Source organism: Zeugodacus cucurbitae, chromosome 4, assembly GCF_028554725.1.
Source record: "Zeugodacus cucurbitae isolate PBARC_wt_2022May chromosome 4, idZeuCucr1.2, whole genome shotgun sequence".
NCBI lineage: Eukaryota > Metazoa > Arthropoda > Insecta > Diptera > Tephritidae > Zeugodacus > Zeugodacus cucurbitae.
In genome coordinates, this window is record NC_071669.1 from 20,038,480 (window position 1) to 20,063,701 (window position 25,222).

Sequence of the window (25,222 nt, forward strand, 5' to 3'; positions counted from 1 at the left end):
CAGTGAATAAGAAACACAGGCCTCGGATGAGAAACCCCCCTTTTGATGACGACCACGGCAAACGTATAAAGGACTATGATTTAAGGGCATGCACCTGGAATGTCCGGACCCTTAATTGGGAAGGTGCCTCTGCCCAGCTGGTTGATGTCCTCGTAAGAGTGAAGGCTGACATCACCGCAATCCAAGAAATGCGATGGACGGGACAAGGACGGAAGAAGGTGGGTCCTTGTGACACCTACTACAGCGGCCATATAAAGGAGCGCAAATACGGTGTGGGATTCGTGGTGGGAGAAAGACTCCGTCGTCGAGTCCTGGCATTCACTCCGGTGGATGAACGTCTAGCCACAATCCGCATCAAAGCGAGGTTCTTCAACATATCGCTGATTTGCGCCCACGCCCCGACGGAAGAGAAGGACGAAGTGATCAAAGATACCTTCTATGAGCGCCTAGAACGTACCTATGAGCGCTGCCCCCGCCACGATGTCAAAATCATGCTCAACGCTAGGGTGGGTAAAGAAGGTGTCTTTGGCACAACAGTCGGAAAATTCAGCCTCCATGACGAAACATCACCAAACGGTCTGAGGCTGATCGACTTCGCCGGGCCCGAAATATGGTCGTCTGTAGTACTAGATTCCAGTATAAGAAAATCCATCAAGCTACCTGTCCCCGGATCGAATCACTCGCAACCAGATCGATCATGTTGTGATAGATGGACGACATGTCTCCAGTGTTTTTGATGTGCGTACGCTTCGTGGTCCCAACATCGACTCGGACCACTATCTTGTAGCAGCTAAGATGCGCACCCGCCTCTGTGTAGAAAAGCGCACACGTCAACAAACACAAGGAAGGTTCGACATCGAGAAGCTGCAATCACAACCGACAGCCGAACGATTTTCTACTCGACTTGCACTCCTGCTCTCTGAGAGCACTCATCAGCATCTCGGTATAAGGGAGCTGTGGGACGGCATATCAAACTCCTTACGTACAGCTGCAACCGAAACCATTGGTTTTCGGAAAAGTCAAAAAAACAGCTGGTATGATGAGGATTGTCGTCTCGTAGTGGAGAGAAAACAGACTGCCTACCTCGCAATGTTGCGATCGACCGCAACACGAGCGGGATGGGAAAGATACCGAGAGCAGAAGAGGGAAGCGAGACGCATTTGCAGACAAAAAAAGAAAGAGGCCGAAATGCGTGAGTATGAAGAGCTTGACAAGCTGGTCGACAGGGGTAATGCTCGAAAATTTTACGAAAAGATCCGGCGACTAACTGAAGGTTTCGGCGGCGAAGAGCATATAAGGTGCTTACATCAGCTTCTTTGCAGAATATGGTCGGAAGAAAGCATGCCTGACGATTGGAATCTCAGTGTACTCTGCCCAATACACAAAAAGGGAGACCCCACAATTTGCGCCAATTACCGTGGGATAAGCCTCCTCAACATCGCGTATAAGGTTCTGTCGAGCGTATTGTGTGAAAGACTAAAGCCCACCGTCAACAAACTGATTGGACCTTATCAGTGTGGCTTTAGACCTGGAAAATCAACAACGGACCAGATATTCACCATGCGCCAAATTTTGGAGAAGACCCGTGAAAATAGGATCGAGATGGTGTGTCTCTTTGTCGACTTTAAAGCTGCTTTCGACAGCACGAAAAGGAGCTGCCTTTATGCCGCGATGTCTGAATTTGGTATCCCCGCAAAACTAATACGGCTGTGTAAGCTGACGTTGAGCAACACCAAAAACTCCGTCAGGATCGGGAAGGACCTCTCCGAGCCGTTCGATACCAGACGAGGTTTCAGACAAGGTGACTCACTCTCGTGTGATTTCTTTAACCTGATGCTGGAGAAAATAATACGAGCTGCAGAGCTAAACAGAGAAGGTACAATCTTCTATAAGAGTGTACAGCTACTGGCGTACGCCGATGATATCGATATCATTGGAAACAACACCCGCGCCGTTAGTTCTGCTTTCTCCAGACTGGATAAGGAAGCGAAGCGTATGGGTCTGGTGGTGAACGAGGACAAGACGAAATATCTCCTGTCGTCAAACAAACAGTCAGCGCATTCGCGTCTTGGCTCCCACGTCACTGTTTACAGTCATAACTTTGAAGTTGTAGATAATTTCGTCTACCTGGGAACCAGCATTAACAGCAATAACAATGTCAGCCTGGAAATCCAACGAAGAATCACTCTTGCCAACAGGTGCTACTATGGACTAAGTACGCAAATGAAAAGTAAAGTCCTCTCTCGACGAACAAAAACCAAACTCTACAAGTCTCTCATCATTCCCGTCCTACTTTACGGTGCAGAAGCTTGGACGATGTCAATATCCGATGAGACGGCACTAGGAGTTTTCGAGAGAAAGGTTTTGCGGAAGATTTATGGTCCCTTAAGAATTGGCAACGGCGAATACCGCAGACGATGGAACGATGAGCTGTATGTGTTATTCGACGACATAGACATAGTCTAGCGAATAAAAAAATAGCGGCTACGCTGGCTAGGACATGTTGTTCGAATGGATGAAGGTGCTCCAGCTCTGAAAGTATTCGATGCAGTACCCGCTGGTGGAAGCAGAGGAAGAGGGAGACCTCCACTCCGATGGAAGGACCAGGTGGAGAGGGACCTGGCTTCGCTTGGAATAACCAATTGGCGCCAAACTGCCAGAAGGAGAGATGCGTGGCGCGCTGTTTTGGACTCGGCTATAACCGCGTAAGCGGTGGCTACGCCAGTCAAGAAGAAGAAGATGTAGATGGACGGCGTTATCGAAGTTTTCGTTCTAAAAATTCTGATCAATGGCATTAAAAGTCTCTAAGTTTATTTCAGATTTGCAATAGCCTTTCATTAAACCTATCAACCTTTACACAGTGTAGGGTACGCCGCAAATAGGGGAAAAAGATAAAACCGAAGCGCTATAATACTTTTAGTAGGAGGCTCTACTACTAACCCAGTCTCTTCAGAAACATTTTAAGAAGATTCGACATATATTGCTAGATATTTTTATTGGAAACCGGAGTCCTCCAGATTAAGATTTGTAACAGATTCTCGAGAGATATCAATTATACGATGCAGTTCTTACGAATTTCAAAAACCAATCGAATCTAAGGCTTTAAATCTTTTTTGGCCCAACCTCAACCATGAATGTTTGAATTCGTAGTCGTTCTTTTATAATGATTCATATTTTACAAATCGAAACATAAGAAAATATTGGGAAATATTGGCGTAAAGTCAGCAGAGAACATTACGTCTCAAAAACATATTAAACCAGTTCAAAGTTGCTATTGCTGCAACAAATAAATATGTAACTATATTTTGAACTTCCAAGCTGACTTTGTTTGATCTGACATTGGAGATCCATTAAAGTATTCCAGAGAAATGTATTCGTTTGATCCATATGAAGGATACTCTTTTGAATACAAATAAATACTTTCATGCCGATATTTATTTTAGTATCTCTAAAAAGAAATACTAAGGACGTCATCTTCAAGCTGGTCGAGAGCAGGCCCATAAAACATTTATCGAACTCGATCCATTACATACCATAAGGAAAGTGATCAAAGTTTAATTGAGAATCAGCACTGGAGCTCTTTGAGTATAGAATACTTTTTACGGTATTGTATTCTTAGCCAATCTAATGTAATACAACTTGTTTTTTTTTTTCAAAAATATTAGAGAGTGGATACACTTTATAATTACAAATTAGAACACATAGCTTCGATAACTATACCCAAACATTTGTCAGTTACTTTCCCATATATTCCTTTTCTCCACATAAATAGCTACATATTTACAATTTTCATTGACAAGTAATAAAATTACCACTGCGCCTTCTTCTTCCTCGCTTTCGCAAAAGGTTGCTCCAGTCGTCTGCAAAAATGCATGTGTCATTAATCAGAAATTTCGCACAAGGAAAACTATTAATCTCCGGTGAAAAATAGCTTTGGTCTTTTAATGATTTATTGAAGGCTTTGCAAATTTGAAACTTATTTGTTTGCGTGGCGAAGGGAGACATTATAATGGAAAGAAAATAATAATAGAATAGAAAATATTGTAGTAAATATTCAGGGATGCGGTTGGGACCCTCAAAAGAGAGGAGCAAGGACATATGCGTTTAGGTTCTTAGAAGAAAATTAGTTATTTGCATGTATTATAAATGGAGATTAGAAAGTGTAGGTGAAAAGGAAATATGAGTTGTTGTTGTTTTTTGCAGGATTGTATCGTTTTGTGTCCTTTTTAGATCAGAGAAACTGGTAAGACATATTATAAAGACTAATTGCACTATTTTAAAGTTTGGTATTTGGTTCTTCGTGGTTTACTTATATCAGAGATTCCTGGAAAATCTTGATGACTTCTAACACAGCTTCGAAAACAAGTTTTCACTAAGCATTAAATACGTCCTATTCCAGTTCCGGTCATGGAAAGATATTCAGAATGTTCTATAATCATACGATCCTTTCGACCCAAGTACTATCATTACATTTTAATTGGAAAATGTTGAGAAGCTGTAAAAGTTCTCTTAAACTTTATAGCAGATAAGGCCTGTTTCATAAAGAGAGCTTCCCCTAATAACTTATCGTACACTCTTTGAGAAGTTTATGGTTATTTACTACGTTTAAAGGCTGAATAAACTTTCAGTACTCTCTTTTTAAAGTCTAAGCTTAGCTCTCTCTCTCTTTCTACATAGCGAAAATGATAGTGAAGAAGCTATGTTGAAATATGTTCGGAGTTTTACCTTGTGCAAGATTTGTGGATCGTCTTTCAAATTGGTTTTGTTGATTTAGCTCTTTAAGCGACCAAACTTCTTAGAATCTTAGTTAAGACCGTTTAGAACTGCGTGGGAAAAGAGTAAACTAAACAACAATTTGTCTGCAGAATATCTCTCTCTCTCTTTCTCTGTCCAAGAGTACAAAAATGACAGTGATCCTTAACAGTTCGTCCCAGAACTCACTACCAATAAAAGAGTCACCAAAGTAGTTTACCGCCAAACCGGTATGACTGAAAAGAAAAACTGGGCGTTTTCAAATTGATTTCTTAGGAGAATTTAATGAAAAATGTATCAACTACCATCCACATCAATCAAACAGTGTGCCTTAAGAAGCGGTGACATCTTAAAGAATCCATGCCAAATCCAGGTGTTTTTGGCACCAACAAACAAATGCATTTGTATTCCTATAATGCGGGTTAGCCAACGACAAAGGCGCTACATAATGTGCAAAAGTCAACATAAATTTTCGTGAAGAAAAGAAGATGAGTATAATACGCTTTGTGGTGCAATGTTGGTGACTCGCTCTTTTGTTGCCTAATGTCTGCTACGATGTTTGTATTGTTGTTACATTGTATGTCGGTTGGACTTGGTCTTCGGTCTTTTTGTAACTGTTACAATGGCACAACGAGACCGCAAGGCACAAAGGCGCCGAGGACAAGCCAATGTGAGTGTGCAGAAAAGGATGTGTATGTGTCTCGTGTCCAACTAACGGCTAACACGATATGATTCTCTATGCGAAAACGATTTAAGGTTCGTTAAAGAAAAATTACCAAACGTTTTGTGGAGCAATTACAAAGTGTTACAATAACGTTGGGCGTTGGACTAATTGCGCACCTTTCCACCTTTTGTCGGTTAGCTATATAATGGTGAATGCATGTCGTATATATGTGTGTATGAGTGTGCGTTTCAAGGTGTAACTGTGTGATGAACTATTGCGGGAACCTTGCCAAGACTGAAGCAATTTATATTGAAGTCAATGTTTAGATATGTGAGTATGTATGTGAGTCTCTATATATGTATGTCTATATGTCATCCCCAGTTTCACACATTTGTATACATTTGTCTGATGTCATGCTTGACCAACAACACACCATACAAGGTCGCTGTGGATATGTATGTAACGAATTGCCTCCATCCATGACGAATGCGTCTCGGACCAAGAAATGCAGGCGGCTATGTGCTCGCAATTTTCCAGAGAAGTACTGCCGTCGAAAGTGTAAATGTTCTTTGTGCATTTAAGACACATACATATATCTATATGAAGGCTCCACAATATAGTCAATTTGTACAAGGTCTTTTGGTTCGATTAGTTCTTGTAGTCGTCGTTGTAGTTAATCAAATATTGACAAGCACGATTTGTAGTTTTCCTTCTAAGCATTTGTAAGCTTTTTGTTTTTGTTATTGGTTTTGTCTTCTTCTCTTCTCATACTCACTTCCTTGCTTCCTTTATTATTGGTCACTTTACGGCCGTTGGTTTCTGCGGCGTTCATCAGTTGCTGCAACATGCAATTGTAATTAATTTGAGATGGCTGTTGTTGTTGTAATTGTAGTTCGTAGATTACGTTCGAAGGACATCCGTGCTGTTAAGTGTCGTTTGAAATAGCGTTTTAATTGAAAGCGATAAAAATTGCTGTTACTCCATAGAAGATGTGTTGGCGCTTGTAGAAAAGAACTTTAATGGATATTGGGATTTAGGATGGATTACTCACACATGCACTCGATATCAGTGCGATTAGAAAAGTGGCCTAGTTATCAAGATATTTCCGGTACATCCTGCAATACTACAAAATAAGCAAAAAAAATATTTATATGTGAGTATTTATTAGAGCTTAGTGTTTTATTAGACGAAGGCAGTCCTATATATACATACATAGCATCGCCCGATCGTACGCATCGCCCGATCGTACGTCAAAATTTTATAAGGCACAACCTGTAGCGCCGAAAATGACTAAAGCCCATAAACACGTAGCTGAGCCAGCTTTGCCTGAAATATTAGCATGGGAAAGCTGTTCATTCTAAATAACATACGCAACCGTTTGACCACTTTAGAGCAGTAACACTGTGACACTGTTTAAGTGCAATCCGAAAGAGTTTCTGCGTTGCTTCGAGTCCATTGACGAAACAAAAATTTTTTTGAAAATCGTAGAGATCAAGTTACTATCGAAATAGTAAATTTCCTGCCCGAACCGGCTCCGAAAAAAGTGAAGGCGGTTTTATCGGTCCGAAAAGGAATGACCATCGTTTTCTGGTATTCATGGACTACATAGAGAAGGCCTAAATGAACAGGGTCAACAAGATCACATTATGAAGCCCAATAGAAAAAGGGTTTTGAGAGGGATTAAGAAAGAGCTTCGATGGTTCTCGATAATCTGATTCACCATCGACTACCTGTAGAAGGGCTAAATGGTCGCATGTGTCTACTAAGCCTGAGCAAATTTTTTAGATAGACAGGAACAGGTGGTAATTACTTGGCGCTATGTCCGGGCTATATGGTGAATGCGATAAAACCTCCCAACCGAGGTTCTGTAGCTTCTGACGAGTCATCAACGAAGTGTGTTGTCTGGCGTTGTCCTGGTGGAACACTACAGCCTTCCTGTTGGCCAAATCTGGACGCTTCGGGTCGATCGCCTGCTTCAAGCGGTCCAGTTGTTCGCTGTAGATGGTAGAACTAAGCGTACGGCCATATCATCTCAATCCCACCAAACACACAGCAAATCCTTCCTGTCCGTCAATCCCGGCTTGGCCACTGTTTGGGACGATTCACCGGCCTTCAACCACGATCGTTTTCGCTTGATATTGACGTATTTGATTCCATAACTGTTGAACGCAATATCCAAACTAGTCATGCATATCGTCGTTTTGTAGGTTATGTCAAGATCTTTCAAAGATGTATAGTATTGCCAGATACGAGCTCTGTAGCCCTTTATACATAGCCACGAAATTCGAAAGACAACCAATATTTATACATTACAAGATGATTTCCGAACTTATATTATATATTCGTTCAGTTTTAAAGGTATAGGATGAGAATGATTCCATGACGATACCTTTATTTGATATATACGTTAAAAACAACTTGTCGATATTTTCCCCAGATCCTCAAAAGCTAACTTGAAAGTGGATAACTAGATTAAGATTCAAGATATCTTTAAACTAGATGCGCGTATTAACAAAAATGCAGTAATTGATTGACATTTGGTTCACAATTTTATCTGATAACCCGATAAAAATCAGTGGTACTCTCATTGTAGGCATTCCGAATCCATAAGACTTGTTAGGGTAGAAAAACTTCGGCTCTTTACTTCATATTCTCCAATAATGGTATGAGCTATGTTACGAATTTTTATTAGATAAATTGCAATTATTTTTCATGAAACAGAGCAAACCTCTCTCTAACTTTTAATTTATAAATTTCAGCATAACGAGCTTTTCTATTATACTGAGCTTCTCGCAATATCCATAATTCATTTTTACATGGAAATATACATTTGTGAATACTATTATTCATAAAATTAAAAAGAAATACAAGAGTTTTGGTAAAAAGCTACCTTTAAACCCATATATGTAGAAGTATTTAAACGTAACTCAGGCATAAACATAAAAATATAAAATTAAATTACAAAGCATAAATATTCAATAAGCAATTTTTTGAATTGGGAAATACAAAAAAAAACACAAAAAAACTAAAATTACACGCAGATATAGCATCACAGAATACTTTGAAATTCCGTTCGCCAAAAATAATTCCGTGAAAGCGCTTTGAAATGCAAGCGAGTAGCAGCAAGCATTTGCATATAAAAGTGTGAAGCCATTAGCATTTGGCGTTTTGCAATTTGGTCGCTGATTGAATCCCGGCACAGTAGAACTTTAACAAATATTTGATTGTTAAAATCTTTTTTCTCTATCTAGGAACTTTTCAGCGAAGCGATGTCGCTTGGGACGGTCAAGCGGCTTCAGTTCTTGCATACGAGTATTTTGAACGCTTTTAATTTAAGATCTCGACGTAAAATTCCATACGTCAGTCCGAGTTGCTGCGAACTGCGCCGAATCGACTCCCACGGTCTTCGTGGACACTCTCAGCTACTGCTGCTATACTTTCTTCACTGCGTGCTGGACGTGGTCTTTTCATGATAAAATGCCTTACAATACAGTAAAAAATTAAAATGACAGCTATTGAAGAAAGTACCTCTACTTGGATCACCCGTTGTATGGGGGACCAGTTGGACTCCACCTATATCAAGCTATATAATATCTACGATTATACGCTCACTTTGTTCTATTCTACTAATATGTCTCCCCTCGATACAGGTGGTATAAAACACAACGTATGTTTGAAAACCCTAATTTTAAGTTTGTGGGGAAGTTGTGACCGATTTTAACTATTTCTGTCACATATTTACAGTAATTTTCCGTAACAAATTACCCACGGGCACTGATGTCTGCATTTGCAATATAGGGGGCTTTCAGTAGTTATAGTCCGATTTCGACAATTTTTATACTCTCGCAACAAAGTTGCTAGAGAGTATTATAGTTTTGTTTACATAACGGTTGTTTGTAACACCCAAAACTAAACGAGTTAGATAAAGGGTTATATATATCAAAGTGATCAGGGTGAAGAGTGGAGTTCAAATCCGAATGTCTGTCTGTCTGTCCGTCCGTCTGTGCAAGCTGTAACTTGAGTAAAAATTAAGATATCTTGATGAAACTTGGCACACTTATTTCTTAACACCATAGGAAGGTTGCTTTCGAGGTTGCTTGAGCAAAATCGGACCACTGCCACGCCCACAAAATGGCGAAAACACATAAAGTGCCATAACTAAGCAATAAATAAAGCTATGGAAATAAAATTTGGTATGAAGGGGCATATTTGGACGTAATTTTTTTAGGGAGGTGGGCGTGGCCCCACCCCCAAATAGGTTTTTGTACATATCTCGGAAACCAATAGAGCTATATAAACCAAACGTTTTTTTAGCCACTTCTTAATACAATCCAAAAATTAAAGAAATCGGATAATAACCACGCCCACCTCCTATACAAAGGTTAGGTTGAAAATTACTAAAAGTGGGTTAACCCACTAACGAAAAACGCCAGAAACACTAAATTTCACATAAGAAATGGCAGATGGAAGCTGCACTCAAATTTTTTTACAAAATGGAAAATGGGTGTGGCATCGCCCACTTATGGGTCAAAAACCATATCTCAGGAACTACTCGACCGATTTCAATGAAACTTGGTTTGTAATAGTTTCCTTACATCCCAATGATATGTTGTGAAAATAGGCCAAATCACTTCACAACCACGCCTACTTCCTATGTACCAGAACTTTGAAGACGATCTGAATCGTTTACGTTACAATATATAAAATAAGCACTAGACACAAGATATCGGTGCAGAACTTTGCACAAATACTATGTTTATAGTGTGGCAGCCCCATTCCAAAAATCGCCGAAATCGGACCATTGGTTTTTAAGGCTCCATATATCGAACATGAGGACCTCGGTGCTTCTAACCTAATATTATGGTTTCCAACTTTCAATGGACTTTATACAATATATATGACGAATATGTGGGTCAAATTGTGTATTATACAATATAAATAAAGTTAAATAAATAAATTGTGAGAGTATAAAATGTTCGGTTACATCCGAACTTAGCCCTTTCTTACTTGTTAAATTAGAGATGCCAAACCTCAAATTCAGTATTTGTGTAAAGTTTTATTCCGATATTTTCATTGGTCTCTATTTTGGATGTGAACCGATTTATCTCATTTTCAATTTGTAATATGATACATGATCCTTTTTTTTAAATCAATCAGCAGTTCTGTTCAGCCGTAGTTTCTTATCCATGCAGATTCAGAGAATAAACTGAATTTTTATACAATCACCACTCCAAATGAGTCCACTGTACAGTGCTTTGTTGACGCTTGTTTGCTTGGTTTTGAGACTTGTTTGCTGCCAAAAAACCACCGGGACCTTTAACAAAAAACTGTGCGCTAATCGACTGCAACATCAAATGCACAACTGCTGCAAAAACAATAAAAAAGAGAGAGACAGAGTACCAAAGTGTGCACTTAATCATAAGGACGCTGTTAAGTCAATTTGTTGCAATGGTGGATATCACCTTTACAACCCACGCAAGTGCGAGGGCATTGATGTTGATGGTCGGACTGTCAAAAATTTCATGCATATTCAAATTGTAGCACACTGCAATGGCGCTTACAATGCAACGATGTGGCCTTTGATAGGCAAATGAGAGTGCAATGAAATGGATGCGGCTGAAAGGATTTTCAATTTATGCACAAGAGCAATGTTTTGGTGTGGATTTATTGTTGCAAACGAATGCACGGAATGCCTAACTGAGTGGGTATGAAGGTACAGAGAACTACTAAAAATTCACGAAAAAGAGAAAAATGGTTTTCATTGCGATTTTTAATTGTTTCCAATAAATGTATTCATATATTTTCAATAAAACCATATTGTTCCGACTTATATATGTATGTGTATGCACAATTTAATCGTCATCGCGCGGACTGGGATAGTATTTGTTGAGGAAGTGTTTGCCAAAGAAGCGCGTATCACCATCGGCCACGCGTTCGCGCATTTTGTTACACTTTGGCGAGTCGACGCGTAAATCCGCCGGGCAACCATTCCAGAACTGACGCCACATACAACTATGGAAGGCTATTGGCAAACGACTGCAAGACCCCTCCTTTAATTGGCCCGTCTTTTGTCTTTGTTCGCGCTTCTCCTTCACCTCAGCCAGACATTTGTCCACATAACCTTCTATAGCGTCGAGCTTCCATTGTACCGTACCAATTTGACCACGCAAACCCTCTAATATAGCATCACGTTGCAGATCGCCGTTTTCATCGAGACTTTTGAACCTTTTAGCTACGCATTCGGTAATACAAATCATTTGTTCCTTAACCTGTTGCATCTTCTCACAATCGAAGGGATCGTAGGCTTGATCGGCTGCGGAGTGAATAAGAAACATAATTAATGAATTACCTAAATATTTACAATCGGACCTAAGCGAGATCCCGAGATGTTATGAAGCCTTCATGCTCCCTTTATTACGTATGTTCCTTTTTTTTATTCTATCTCACCTGGCTCACCCTTCAAATCGGCAATGCACTGTTTCTTCACACTCTTGAAGAGTTCCCACTGATCGCCGTTCACATTGCCGTTCTTACAACACTGCATATCCTTCTTCCAGCTACGTTTCGCACACTCTTTGGCATCAGTGGCCTCACGACGTGTTCTATGTGTATATAGCTCTTCTCCCTCGTAATGAGACTGCAGCTCCTTGAAGAGATATTCATCTAAAGTGTCAACGAAAGCGATAACATTAGATTCCAATGAAATAAGTATACAAATTCACAGTCACCAACGCACTGAAAGCACTATCATCGAAGTCATAGGCTTGCACACCCAACAACACCAGCAACAAAAGTAAGCCCACAAAACACTTCATCGTTGAGGAACTTGTTTTTAACTCGCGGAGATCACAAATCGTTACTGCCAAATGTATTCGCGATCGCAAAGCTTTTATATGCAGATTTACACATACATACACAAATAATTTTATTTACAAGCGGGATGAACAGAATTGTTCTGTAACAAATATAGATAAGAACAAGTAAGGAAGGGCTAAGTTCGGGTGTAACCGAACATTTTATACTCTCGCAATTTATTTATTTAACTTTATTTATATTATATAATACACAATTTGACCCACATATTCGTCATATATATTGTATAAAGTCCATTGAAAGTTGGAAACCATAATATTAGGTTAGAAGCACCGAGGTCCTCGTGTTCGATATATGGGGCCTTAAAAACCTATGGTCCGATTTCGGCGATTTTTAGAATGGGGCTGCCACACTATTAACATAGTATTTTTGCAAAGCTCTGCACCGATATCTTCACTAGTGCCTTTATATATTGTAAAGTAAACGATTCAGATCGTCTTCAAAGTTCTGGTATATAGGAAGTAGGCGTGGTTGTAAAGCGATTTGGCCTAGTTTCACAACATATCATTGCGATGTAAGGAAACTATTACAAACCAAGTTTCATTGAAATCGGTCGAATAGTTCCTGAGATATGGGTTTTTGACCCATAAGTGGGCGACGCCACGACCATTTTCCATTTTGTAAAAAAATCTCAGTGCAGCTTCCTTCTGCCACTTCTTATGTAAAATTTGGTGTTTCTGACGTTTTTCGTTAGTGAGATAACCACTTTTAGTAATTTTCAACCTAACCTTTGTATGGGAGGTGGGCGTGGTTATTATCCGATTTCAACTATTTTCATGGTGTATGGTGGGGTACGTAGGAGAACCGACTGCAGAAAGTTTGGTTTATATAGCTTATTTGGTTTGCGAGATATATACAAATAACCGATTTGGGGGCGGGGCCACGCCCACTTCCCCCAAAAAATTACATACAAATATGCCCCTTCATAGTGCGATCCGTTATACCAAATTTTATTTCTATAGCTTTATTTATGGCTTAGTTATGGCACTTTATGTGTTTTCGGTTTTCGCCATTTTGTGGGCGTTGCAGTGGTCCGATTACGCCCATTTTCGAACTTAACCTTCTTATGGTGCCCAGAAATACGTCTTCCAAGTTTTATCAAGATATCTCAATTTTTACTGAAGTTACAGCTTGCACGGACGGATGGACAGACGGACGGACAGACAGACATCCGGATTTGAACTTTTCTCGTCACCCTGATCATTTTGATATATATAACCCTATATCTAACTCGTTTAGTTTTAGGACTTACAACCAACCGTTATGTGGAAAAAACTATAATACTCTCGTAGCAACTTTGTTGCGAGAGTATAAACAACGATCTGTAGATGGAATTGCCAGAAAACAATGCATGATGATGCATCGTACATTCGCAAAGGGGCATCACAGTATTATTACACTATTCTACAATGAAAATCTGACGAAAGGTAACAACAAAAGTATAATAAAAAGCCGGATTACCGCAATTAACTTATATTCCTTATCTAGATATCCAAACATTTGCAATTACTGCTGAGATCCATAACAACCGGCATTTAACTTTGTCGAATGGAGCCTTTTAAGTTTTGGGTTGAACCGCAAAACATCTGACATACTACCATTCGTTACGTTCCAACGAACTGAGGGTATTCCTGTTATGGATAGAGTCTTAATGCAGACATTTCAAACGACTAATGTTTCAAAAACCCAGTGGGGTTTATTTCTCTATTTGTACTTGTCTTTATGTTGATATAGAGCCATATAACCTAGACTGATTTTCCTAATTTAATTATCTAGCGTTCTACTAGAAGACAAGTACAAGAATCAGCTTCCAAAACTGTTCCTATTAAATGTATATGTTACCAGTAGTCACAGGGGCTTTCTCCTTCTTTTCCATGACTTAGATCTAAGACCTTTACTAGTTAAAAACTGGTATAAAAATTTTAGTCGGAATTTAACAAAAATTGTGAACTACCGATACAATTTTGAAAAAGTTTAAAAATCTATCTGCTCTTTGATGACTAAATCCATTTCTTACTGTTTCTCTAATAAGAAACTTGTTTATATTGCTTAAGTATAACAGTGTAAAGCTACGAATACATCGAAAGAAACTGATAACAATTTAATTGTTTACATTATCACTAATCATACGTAACATATTTAGAACTAATATATATTTATTAGAGTGAAATTTTATTCAAAAGTTTAGTTTCCTCATTGCGAACCGTTATCATCGACGCTTAGCTCTTATAAAGGACTTCAATTCCGGCACATAAAATTATATTTCTAAATAAATATAGGTAACAAAAATTTATAGTAAAAATCTAAGCTAGAGGGTGAGGTACCTCATTTAAATTATATAACGACTTTCAATTATGTCTTTACTTTTTATACCAGTTGTTTGTTCGATTCGCCACTCTCCATGGCTCACCAAAGTTCCACTTTTTGCACTGTGTCTCAAGATATTATATAGTTGCACAGGCTAGGCAATCCAGGAAGAAAGTTATGTAACCATAGATATGAGTCACTGGTAGCTTGACAAATGAATCTATCTATGTACGTGTTATCAGTAACGACTACACTATACTATATCTTTAGCAACTGCGCTACCTAGGTCAATATACATATAATATACAGATGAACTTGTTCGCGGTATTTTCCCTTGTTTATATTATATTTAATAAATACATATGTATGTATATTTGTATGTACAGCAATAACAACGCTTTGATCAGCATTATACACTATACATATATCTAGTATGTATAGCTGATATTGGTATGAAATATTACACATATAGGAAGTGATTCCGTTCAGTGGATACATCGATTATTTTAATTTGAGGAAATCAACTTTCTATGAAAATGTTTTTTCAATAAAAAATTAATGACAGACCCTTAATGACCTTTACACAAGTCACTAGGTTCGACTTAAAAAAACGCCAAGACGACCAAAGATTTTCATATATAGTTACGGTTTCGGAAATGCGCTATATAGTAGTTAAAATTTCGTTAATATTTATTCTCTTGACGGATTTTTAGCCTGGAATCTACGAAAACAATGGCAAAACTGTTTATGGAGTAGATCAACTTCTCTTGTAGTTTCGAAATCAATAAAACAAGAATACGTTTAACAAGCAGAGTCTGATAGCGATAACCAACACATAATTATCAATTCACAAACCGTAACTCTTGCGGGTTTTCTAAGAAAATATACAAACGTTTGTATGAATTAACAAAGCAGAAAACAAAAACAAAGCGATAATAACTATATAAAGTCAGTAGTCAAAACAACAAGTTTTAAAATATTTTTTGGTTAGAGCTAGTTGCTTACTAGTTGGTCGCACTATTTTTTTACATGATAGAATAAGCGAGTTGTGGAAAATGTCATACATTCGAGGATCATAACAATATTATCTCTTTTTCTTAAAGTTTGAGGAAAAGAATTTGTGGAAGATATACAGGCGAGAATAATTACAAATAAATAAGAAAGAAAGAGAGAAGTCTAGTCAGTTAGAAAAGAGAGCATTAACTAACAGTCGTGTCACAGTAATTTAAACAGTTTAAAAAGGTAGCTCAAGCCCAAGTCAATTTTTTTGCTTTCGGTCTAAGCTTAAACTCACATTTTAAAAGCTCTTTCTTTTATAGATGAATCTAAATAAGAGGCGTATATTTGAAAAAAAAAAAAATTGGCCCCTAGGCTCGGTCACAGACGGGGACTATATCACAAAAAAATTATTACAATCAGCTGACAACCTTCAAATGTGTTTTCATCATAGAACACCTCTCAAAAATCAATGGGACCTCATGGGACAGTTTAGGATTTACAGTAGCTTCTATTTGGTGAATAATGGAAAAGAACTTTTCAAAATAAAGAAGAAACTCCAGTTTTTTCTCAAAAGAAAAATTATAACAAAATTGTTGAGACGTTCGGAGACAGTTTGAACTAGTAGAACCTTCTTTTTGTTGAATAATTGAAAATGATGTCACACCAATTGTTGAAGACAGTCGTCCAAACAAAAGTCTAAACGTCAAGCGTTTGATCAAGAGTCGAATTAAATCATATAAAATATGTCTCTAAAAATTTATATCGGAACAGATGATATTGATATCATCGGAAGCAACAACCGTTTGTTCTGCTTTTTTCCAGACTTGATAAGGAAGCGAATCGTATGGTTCTGGTGGTGAATGAGGACAAGACGAAATATCTCCTAACACCAAGCAAACAGTCAGCGCACTCGCGTTTTGGCTCCCACGTCACTGTTGACAGTCATAACTTTGAAGTTGTAGATAGTTGCGTCTACTTGAGAACCAGCATTAACAACTCCAACAATGTCAGCCTCGAATTCCAACGCAGAATCACTCTTGCCAACAGGTGCTACTTCGGTCTGAGTAGGCAATTGAAAAGTAAAGTCCTCTCTCGACGAACCAAAATCAAACTCTACAAGTCGCTTATCATTCCCGCCCTGCTTTATGGTGCAGAAGCTAGGACGATGTCATCATCAGATGAGACGGCACTAGGAGTTTTCGAGAGGAAAATTTTGCGCAAGATTTATGGTCCTCTAAACATTGGTAAAGGCGAATACCGCAGACGATGGAACGTTGAGCTGTAGGATTTATACAGCGACATTGACATAGGCCAGCGAATAAAAAGACAGTGGCTACGATGGCTAGGGCATGCTGTACGAATGGATGAAAACACTCCAGCTCTGAAAGTGTTCAATGCATTGCCAGCTGGGAGAAGCCGCGGAAACAGACAACCTCCATTCAGATGGAAAGACCAAGTGGAAAGTGACCTGGCGTCACTTCATTGATACCCTTGTTTCGACTGTATAGAATTCCTTTAAAAGGAATATACATGGTTAAAATCATGCATTAAGAAATACTCCATAAATCTCCAAAACTCTCTCACTTAGGGCCGGAATTTTTAAAATAGATGTACTTTAGAGTTTTAAATTCAAATTCGAAATCTTTAGTAGTACATTTTCCAAATATAAGCCTAAGTTAGATAATTCATTAAATTAGCTATAAATTATTTTTAATATATTTTCAAGAACTTCGAAACATTAAAAACATATGATAAGCCTTAGTATTAGAATATTTCTTAATTTAGTTATAATTTATTTCTAATATAATTTTCATTTTAATTTTTTTGCAAGAACTTCGAAAATTTTCGAACATAAAAAATATGTATAAGCCATTTTTAGATTAATCCTTAAGTTAGTATTTATTTATTATTAATATAATTTCAACTGACTTTTTGCAAGAACTTCGAATTATCGAACTTCGAATATATAAAAAATTTGTTTAAGCCTTATTATTAGATTATTCTTTAATTTAGTTCTAATTTATTTTTAATTCAATTTGATCTAACATTTTGCAAGAACTTCGAAAAATTTCGAACATCAAAAAATATTTATTTTTTACTATCTATCAATTTAAATTCTTCCATTTCATCACCAAAGATTTATGCACTACCATCTAGTTTATTTACTTTTCATTTTTAATACCGGGAAATATTAACTTTAACGAATGTATACTTTCACATAAACTTAAATAAATAACCAAAAACTCATTCATTTCGAAATCAACTTTTGCGTTACGCAACCAATAACTTTGAATATTCATTTATATAAATCATGCCGTTGCATTTATTCGCTTAATTTTCCCAACCACCGAGCGTCAATATTGACTTTGCCGTAAACTCAAAATCAACTTTTCATGCCAGCAATTCAAATTCGATTTAAACGAAAATCAAATCCAAAAAGTTAAGCAAAAAAAAACGGAAAACGCAATGTAAAATATTCACTCGGGTAAATGCATAAACATGAGTTGTGGGCGGCAGAGGGACGCTAGTGTGGCACCTACACCCACACAACTAGAACTACAGAATGCAGCAACTTCATGTTTGTGCCGAATTTTGCGCATTTCGAATTCCAACCGCCATAACCAATGAATAAATTTGGAAAGTGCGCGCATATTACTTATCAATTCTGCAAGATTTCCCATTGAGATGAGTGCAGACGAGTCGAATCGGTTGGAGTTAAGTTGGTGTCGTATAGGAGCTAGGGAGTCAGCAAGTTGCCGAACAGCAGCAGCAGCAACGGTAACTTTCGGTAATTTTCGCCTACCGCAACCCCTCCCACACGCGCTTCCGTTATCAAGCAGTTACTTTGACCAAGTTTTTCGTGTTTGCCAGCAAGCTTTTGCTCGTCGTATCAGTGTGCAAAGGAGAAAGTTTGTTACGAAACTATTCCTGCAATTATTTGAAATAATGCCGAAATCTGAAAATAAACGCCACCGAGCATACGACTACCCATTAATATGCACACATGCGTGATTTCACATATGTCGTGGTGGAGGGGTGAGCGGAGCCATGTTCTTCAGCCACCCGAAACGGAAGTGAGCATGCAATTGTTTACTACTTGTCGCAAAGCTTGGGGCTCCTTCGATAGGAGATTTGTCGTAAGTGCAGCGAGCGTATGTGGTACCAACACTCAGCAGGTGGTTGAGTGAGGTAGTTTCGATGGGGCAGCCCCTTTTCATACGCACAAAGAGCACATATCACATATCACATATTTTCTGTATTTTCCGTTTATTTGTTTGAGAAAATTTTAGTACTTCCTCAATGCGTGCCAGCAATCACACCTGAGGGGTTCAAGTAGCCGATAAGGTGAGAAGTTTCTCAAACACTCACGTTGGTGTCGACCCTTTTCATTGCAAAGAAAGTTGTGGAAGCTGTATTTTAATGTAATATGGTTGGTAAGTCAGCAGTTGGCATAACCATTCAGTTTTTTACAATTTGAAAAAATAATCGATCCATTTCGACGATGTTGCTACGTCTTTTGTTCAGAAGGATTTAGATTTTCTCATATTGTAAGGCTTGAAGTCAAAGACACGACCCGCGTCTGCGTTAAACAAAATAAAAATTACTTTCATACTCCTCAACTGGAAACATGGATGTAATCATACCGATCTCTGATTAAAATTGCTTGAGAACGGATGAAGCGAGTGCATAGCTGTACGAGTATCTAAAATTACTAAGGTTAAGGGGGGTGAATCTTTTAAGCCTACATTTAACTGAGTTAAAGTAACTACAATTTCCTGCAACTATGCCATCATTGGGCGCATTAGTAATAAATTGAAAAAAAAAAACAAAAAAAAACAGTAGCGGAGAAGGCAGGGGATACAAATTTATTTTATTTGAATATAATTTTTTGGGAAAGTGGTCGTTGCCCAGCCCCCTAATATGTTATATGAACCAAAATTTCTGCAGTCACTTCCGGATTCCAGTTGAAATCGGATAATAACCACGCCCACCTCCCATACAAAGAATGAAAACATCAGAAACACTTAATATTACACAAGAACACAAACTGGCAGAAGGAAGCTGCACTCAGATTAAAAAAATGGAAAATAGGCTTGGCGTCGCCCACTAATGGGTCAAAAACCATATCTCAGAAACTACTCGACCGATTTCAATGAAATTCGGTGTGTAATATTTTCTGGGCACCTTGATGACACAGATGAATTGGCGAAATCGGTTTACAATCACGCCTACTTTCCATATAACTCTATTTTAATTCCATATGATTCGTTCACTTTATATTATATACATTAAGAACCAATGATTATAGCGAAATAAAACTTTATCAAATACTGTATTTGAGCTGTGCCATCACTTGTGGAGAAATGTTCGGTTGCATCGGAACCAGTCTTTGGCACAAAAAGCTTCATCACGGAATTCTTCAGACAATAAAATGGACAAATTACACAAGTTTACAAATTCAGGTCAACTTTTGGATCTGAGCAGATAAGAACGATTCTTAACTATATTTGATATGCTGAATTCGAATATGCATTTAGTTTTTTAAGATTGATTCTAGTTTCCGAGTTCTCGCATATTAGCACCATTGTGCTGTTACAAGCACAATTTGCAAGCACAGTACTTAAATACCGATTGAGGAAAATTCTCCCAATCTTACAGGCACTGCTTGATCAGTCATTTCAACTGTAGCAGTAAAATAAAATAAGTGATTAGAGCAAATAAAAATGCAGAGACAGTGTTGCAAAGTTGATTCAAAGTGTTTATGTTACGTTTGTGGTAATTATATGATTAAAAAAGTGGCAAAATAATAACAAATGCGCTCAAAGATGCGTAGCTGCACTACTTTGGTTTCAGAGTAGCAGACACTCATAAGTCATGGATACCGAAAGTTATTTGTATTTGGTATCTTAACTGGGATGCAATCTGGATTCACCAAATTTTGTTGCTTTTTATGCTTGTGGGATAGCCGCGCAACTGAACATCATTATGTGGGAAAAGAATGGCAAAGTCGTACTCAATATGAGCCTAAACAGCAAAACGTCTCCGCTGAACCACTTGTAAATCCACAAGACATTTTCCTGCCACCTCTTCACGTTAAACCTAGGCCTTATAAAGAACTTCATCAAAGCATTAAACCGTGAAGGACCGGCTTTTCAGTATTTAGTTAAGTTGTTTCCTAAATTGTCATATGTAAAAATCAAAGAAGGAATATTTGTCGGACCCGATATTAGAAAATTAATGGCTGATAAAAAATTTACAAAATGTTTATCGCCCTATGAAGCAGCCGCATTGGCATTTTTTCAAAATATCGTTCACCACTTTCTTGGTAATCACAAATCCCCTAATTTTAAAGAACTTATTGGCGATAAGTTGCAAAATTATCGAAAGATTGGAGCTAGAATGTCTCTAAAGATCAATTTTCTGCATTCCCATCTCGATTTTTTCCCCGAAAACTTGAGTGATACGAGCAAGGAGAGCGGCTACACCAAGATCTAGCCAACATTGAAAGAAGATACCAAGGATTTTGGGATGAAGGCATGATGAGCGACTACTGTTGGACTCTAATACGTGAAACAGATACTAAACAATACAAAAGGCAAAGTTCCACCAATCTTCATTTCTGATATGTTACTTTTAAGTTAATAAAATGAATATTATTTGACAAAAATCATAAAAAATTAAATTCTTGATTATTTCAAAAACTAGAATCAATCTTAAAAAACGAAATGAAGATTCGGATTCAGTGTCATCAACTGTCATAGAAACCACTTTTGGTTGCCCAGATCCAAAACCGTGTATACTTGTGTTATTAAATATAGATTCATTGAACTGACTTTTCAAGCACGGAGAAGTAAAAAATATACTGGTCTGATCAAACTCTAGACTCCTGATCCGAACATTTATGGTCTCTTCAAATTAGACAAAAATTATCAATTTTACAATAGAAATTTAGAAACAATGTTTAACTGAGTGTTTAGAACAAAAATGTTTTTTACGTATTAACCCGCTTTGCAAAATTTTAAGTAATTGTTCAAAATTATGATTAATACTTCTTAATATTATTTTAATTAACAATTATAAAAGGCATAAATACAATTTTCTATATAAATACACAAATATATATATACATACATGTTTGTATGTAAGTAAATACACTGTGTGCACTGTGTGTATTTGTGCATTTATACAATTGAATTCATAATTTCCTATTATAATAACCAATCAAAATTGGAATTTAACTATAAGAAATTAACCAAAATAACGCAGTTAAGACGACGCGGATGTTGAAGAGCCAGCCTCCGCTGCAGCCTTCGCCTGATGATGCTTTGCCACCGCTTCCTGTGCTTTGCTCAGTTTAATTTTTCCCTCAACAGCACGGGAGCGCAATTCATTTTCAACTGATTTGTTTACAGTTTTTGAAATGGCATTTTTTATTTTTTGCTGTTCATTGAATTTGGCCTTTTTCGGCTGAATTGGTGCATCTGAGAGAAAAGAAAATATATTTAAATAAGTAAAACTATGCAGAGAGATATTTTATTCATTCATTGATGAGTTAGCAGTTCCAAACTAAGCCAGCTTTTTTAGAATACTCACTGGATCTCCTCGTAAATGCCTTCTCGTTTTTCTGCTTTTCTTTCTTTTGAACGCTGGCTGGTAATTTGGCTTTTTTAAACTTTCCCTGGACCATTTTAATATTTATAATAATTCAGCTTCAGTTGATTGTTTATGTTTGAATATATTTAGTAGATGTAACACGTTGTTTTCTGATTGTTTGGCGGTTGTGTCAAAATCAGCTGTTTTCTACTTGTCTGTGCTGCCAATTTCGTTAACAGCAAACAAAAGGGTGGGGCATACTTTTAGGCGCCAGAGCGAATATTCAAATTATACCGTTTTAAAATATTTTATTAAAATTGTTAATTTTCTTATATTTATTTCCAAAATTATAGGATTATACCAATTGACTATATAGTCAACAAACAGTGTCCAGAAACAGTTAACCATACAAGTGAAGAACTTTTTCGCAAAAAAGGTTATTTTTTTAAAACAGCCCGCACAAAAATAATGTCAAAAACCTCTCATTTCGAAGCATAGATTTTTTAAGCGAATATGTATTATATTTATTGGTTAAACATATTTATGTATTTCATTCGTTTGTAGCATTTGTTTTTCATATGGTTTCCTTAATCTTTACACATTATTATCAACACTACTAAACATACATTTACATTAATATAAAATATTAGATGACCACATGTCTCTTGTAGAAGCGTATAGTCGTAATTAATTGTGTGCGTGTTGGCCCACTTTGTTCGCCAAAAGGTAGTCCGTTGAGACTAAATTTCAATAACACATACTATGTAATTGTATTGTAATCATCTAAACATATAAACACGTACATACAATATAGAATAACAAATTAACTAGTTAGCTTTGCTACAATAATGCCCGTCACAATTAAACCTATTATCACAGCGATGGCTAAAAGTATTAGCATTTTGCGACGATAGCTACGGCGATACTGTGAGGCCTTAGCTAATTCCTCACGTCCCAATTCCACTTCTGTGGCAGCGTTCTCAACGCTATTTTCGATATTTTCTGCAAAAATGTGTGAAATATATTAAAATTAAATACACAATATTTACCAAATTCATTCACTTACCAACTTGTTCACCCTGTGTTTGTACAATATCATAGACGCGGCGCATTATCGCATTCACGTCTAGCACGTCAGCTTCAATCTGACGCAGCTGACGTTCGCGATCCACCAGCATATCCTGTTCGAATTGTAATCCCGCCGTTATCTGTGCCTGCTGCTGTAGAAATTCCGCACGCTCTGCCTCTGCTTGATCATCCTGTTGAGCGCCCAACTGTTCAATACTTTGGCGCATAGCCGCAGTGATGCGCTTCTGCACCGATGAATATTTCTCCACAACATTACGAAAATCATTTGTCAACTTCTCCAATTGCAGCTTCTGTTGTTTGTCACCACGCCTAACCACCGCCGTTAATCGTTGTATATCACGACTGATCGTATCGATGCGCGTATTTGCCTCGGCATGTATATTATGCACCTTGTTACGTGTAGCCTGCTGCTCCCGTCGTGTACCAATTACTTTGAGTATTTTCTCTAATTGTCGTGAGCTTGAATTTACTGCGCTGATATTTTGTCCAATATCCTCACTCAGCGACATAAATTCAGTAGGACTGAAACCGGAGAAGCTCACATCAGGCATAATAGCATTGGTGCTACTCGATGTAGCGCCATAATCACGATGCCCAACGGGTGGATTGTTTAAGTTGCGTGACATCACGGTGTTTCACAAGCGCTATGCGCACAAAGACTGCGTTAGAATTCAATGTAAGTATTGTGTGCTAGAAAAAAATCAATGCAAGAACTTTATGAGTACTCAAATGAAAAGAAACGATAACGGCACTGCACTGCTGTATGTATGTATGCATACAATTATGCACAAGGAAACATCATCACTACATTCCATTCTAGGCAAATCAAGCTTGCATAGCGCGACCACACAAACCACTAATAGCAACGCCCGCAGCTCAGTTAATGATTCATGCAACAGTTAATGCAATTGATATCAAATTCTAAGCTGAATTAATAGGATATACTATGGAAATCATATTTCATACTAATACGCTTCATTAATAAGACATGCTGCGTACATTGACTCTTTGTTTTCTGGCAGAGTTCATTGTCAAGATAGTCGAAGACTTTTATGGCTTCTTGGCAGTAAACACACATATTTGCGCATCAGCCTCACTATCAGCTAATCGATATAGAATTAACAACTTCAACTTTATTACACATGTAACACATTCGTGCAGTTAATTTGTTATAAATGTTATGGATTTTTTAGTTTGTCATACTAGTTAATCTTTAATCACATTCCACCCAACTCCCCCTTTTGTTTGGTTTTCCCTAGTACTTTGTTAAAATATTTGTAAGGCCTAATTAGTCACTGCATACTTATGGAAAATAATATTCGTCTTGCTAATTTATACTTACCAGCAGCGCACTTATTGATTAAAGCACTATATGGAATTATTTACAAACTAAACAAGTTGTTATTTTTGTGGAAAAATTCGTTGGCTTAATAATGATTGTACGATAGCAATGAAAATAAACCCATTTCCACACAAAATAATGACACTTGCTGCAATGACGTTGCCGGACTACGGTAAGTTTGTGTAAATGATGGGCAGCACTGGCAATGACCTTGTAAGACAAATTGCAAATGGAGGGAATTAAAATTCAAGTCACGAGTGAAAAAAATAAAAATTATTTCCAATTTACTTATTTATGTAGTATGTACGTGCCAACTGTTTATTAATTGATACCATTGTTAAAGAATTGCTACTAAAAATAATATTTTTAAATATTTAAATTTAAAAAAATAAATAAGCAAATCTGCCTTATATTTCAATACCAAACGTTTATTAAGAACCATTGTGGTTTATAGCCATTTCTCACAGCCAAATTAAGTGGGATTATAATTGAGAAACAGTTTCCGCCTTTTGTACAGCCGGCTACTCGATTAACGATCTGATTTATACCTGTTTTTACTGTTCAACCAAATGAAATTTGTATTTTGTATGGTAAATCGATCT

The 25,222-nt window shown here is 37.4% G+C and overlaps 3 protein-coding genes and 1 long non-coding RNA gene across 5 annotated transcripts in view; 1 reads left to right on the plus strand and 3 right to left on the minus strand.

Annotated features, from left to right (window-relative positions):
* Positions 1 to 11,168: 11,168 nt before the first annotated feature.
* LOC105216511 (uncharacterized) lies at positions 11,169 to 12,313 on the minus strand. The gene is made up of 3 exons (XM_011191039.3): positions 12,153 to 12,313; positions 11,864 to 12,079; positions 11,169 to 11,729 (listed from the first exon to the last, which is right to left on the minus strand). Exons 1-3 carry the CDS (start codon positions 12,229 to 12,231, stop codon positions 11,269 to 11,271), a joined length of 756 nt encoding a protein of 251 aa, XP_011189341.1. The 5' UTR covers positions 12,232 to 12,313; the 3' UTR covers positions 11,169 to 11,268.
* A 1,331-nt stretch (positions 12,314 to 13,644) lies between these two features.
* On the plus strand, positions 13,645 to 17,482 carry LOC128921830 (uncharacterized). The gene is made up of 3 exons (XR_008471136.1): positions 13,645 to 13,716; positions 13,778 to 14,604; positions 15,916 to 17,482. It is a non-coding gene; the product is annotated as an uncharacterized LOC128921830 (long non-coding RNA).
* A 4,150-nt stretch (positions 17,483 to 21,632) lies between these two features.
* LOC105216517 (uncharacterized) lies at positions 21,633 to 22,372 on the minus strand. Its single transcript, XM_011191054.3, has 2 exons — positions 22,190 to 22,372; positions 21,633 to 22,077 (listed from the first exon to the last, which is right to left on the minus strand). Exons 1-2 carry the CDS (start codon positions 22,281 to 22,283, stop codon positions 21,863 to 21,865), a joined length of 309 nt encoding a protein of 102 aa, XP_011189356.1. The 5' UTR covers positions 22,284 to 22,372; the 3' UTR covers positions 21,633 to 21,862.
* A 302-nt stretch (positions 22,373 to 22,674) lies between these two features.
* LOC105216610 (syntaxin-12) overlaps positions 22,675 to 25,222 on the minus strand; it is a 42,974-nt gene continuing 40,426 nt past the window's right edge. The window contains exons 1-3 of one of the 2 annotated variants that reach the window (XM_011191201.3): positions 24,621 to 24,780; positions 23,256 to 23,968; positions 22,675 to 23,191 (exon numbers count right to left, since the gene is read on the minus strand). In XM_011191201.3, coding sequence (XP_011189503.1) covers positions 23,013 to 23,191; positions 23,256 to 23,904 — 828 coding nt within the window. In that variant the 5' untranslated portion in view covers positions 23,905 to 23,968; positions 24,621 to 24,780 and the 3' untranslated portion in view covers positions 22,675 to 23,012. Of the gene's footprint in view, positions 23,192 to 23,255; positions 23,969 to 24,620; positions 24,781 to 25,222 lie in introns of those variants that run through there. The other variant, XM_054230327.1, reaches the window with a different exon arrangement.

What these genes read in the sequence shown, in the direction of transcription:
- LOC105216511 (XM_011191039.3), bottom strand. Translation starts at nt 12,231, where the DNA reads ATGAAGTGTTTTGTGGGCTTACTTTTGTTGCTGGTGTTGTTGGGTGTG. An exon ending in CTTCGATGATAGTGCTTTCA is followed by an intron (nt 12,080 to 12,152) that starts GTGCGTTGGTGA and finishes TTGACACTTTAG; the next exon opens with ATGAATATCTCTTCAAGGAG. An exon ending in CGATTTGAAGGGTGAGCCAG is followed by an intron (nt 11,730 to 11,863) that starts GTGAGATAGAAT and finishes TTCACTCCGCAG; the next exon opens with CCGATCAAGCCTACGATCCC.
- LOC105216517 (XM_011191054.3), bottom strand. Translation starts at nt 22,283, where the DNA reads ATGGTCCAGGGAAAGTTTAAAAAAGCCAAATTACCAGCCAGCGTTCAA. An exon ending in GGCATTTACGAGGAGATCCA is followed by an intron (nt 22,078 to 22,189) that starts GTGAGTATTCTA and finishes CTTTTCTCTCAG; the next exon opens with ATGCACCAATTCAGCCGAAA.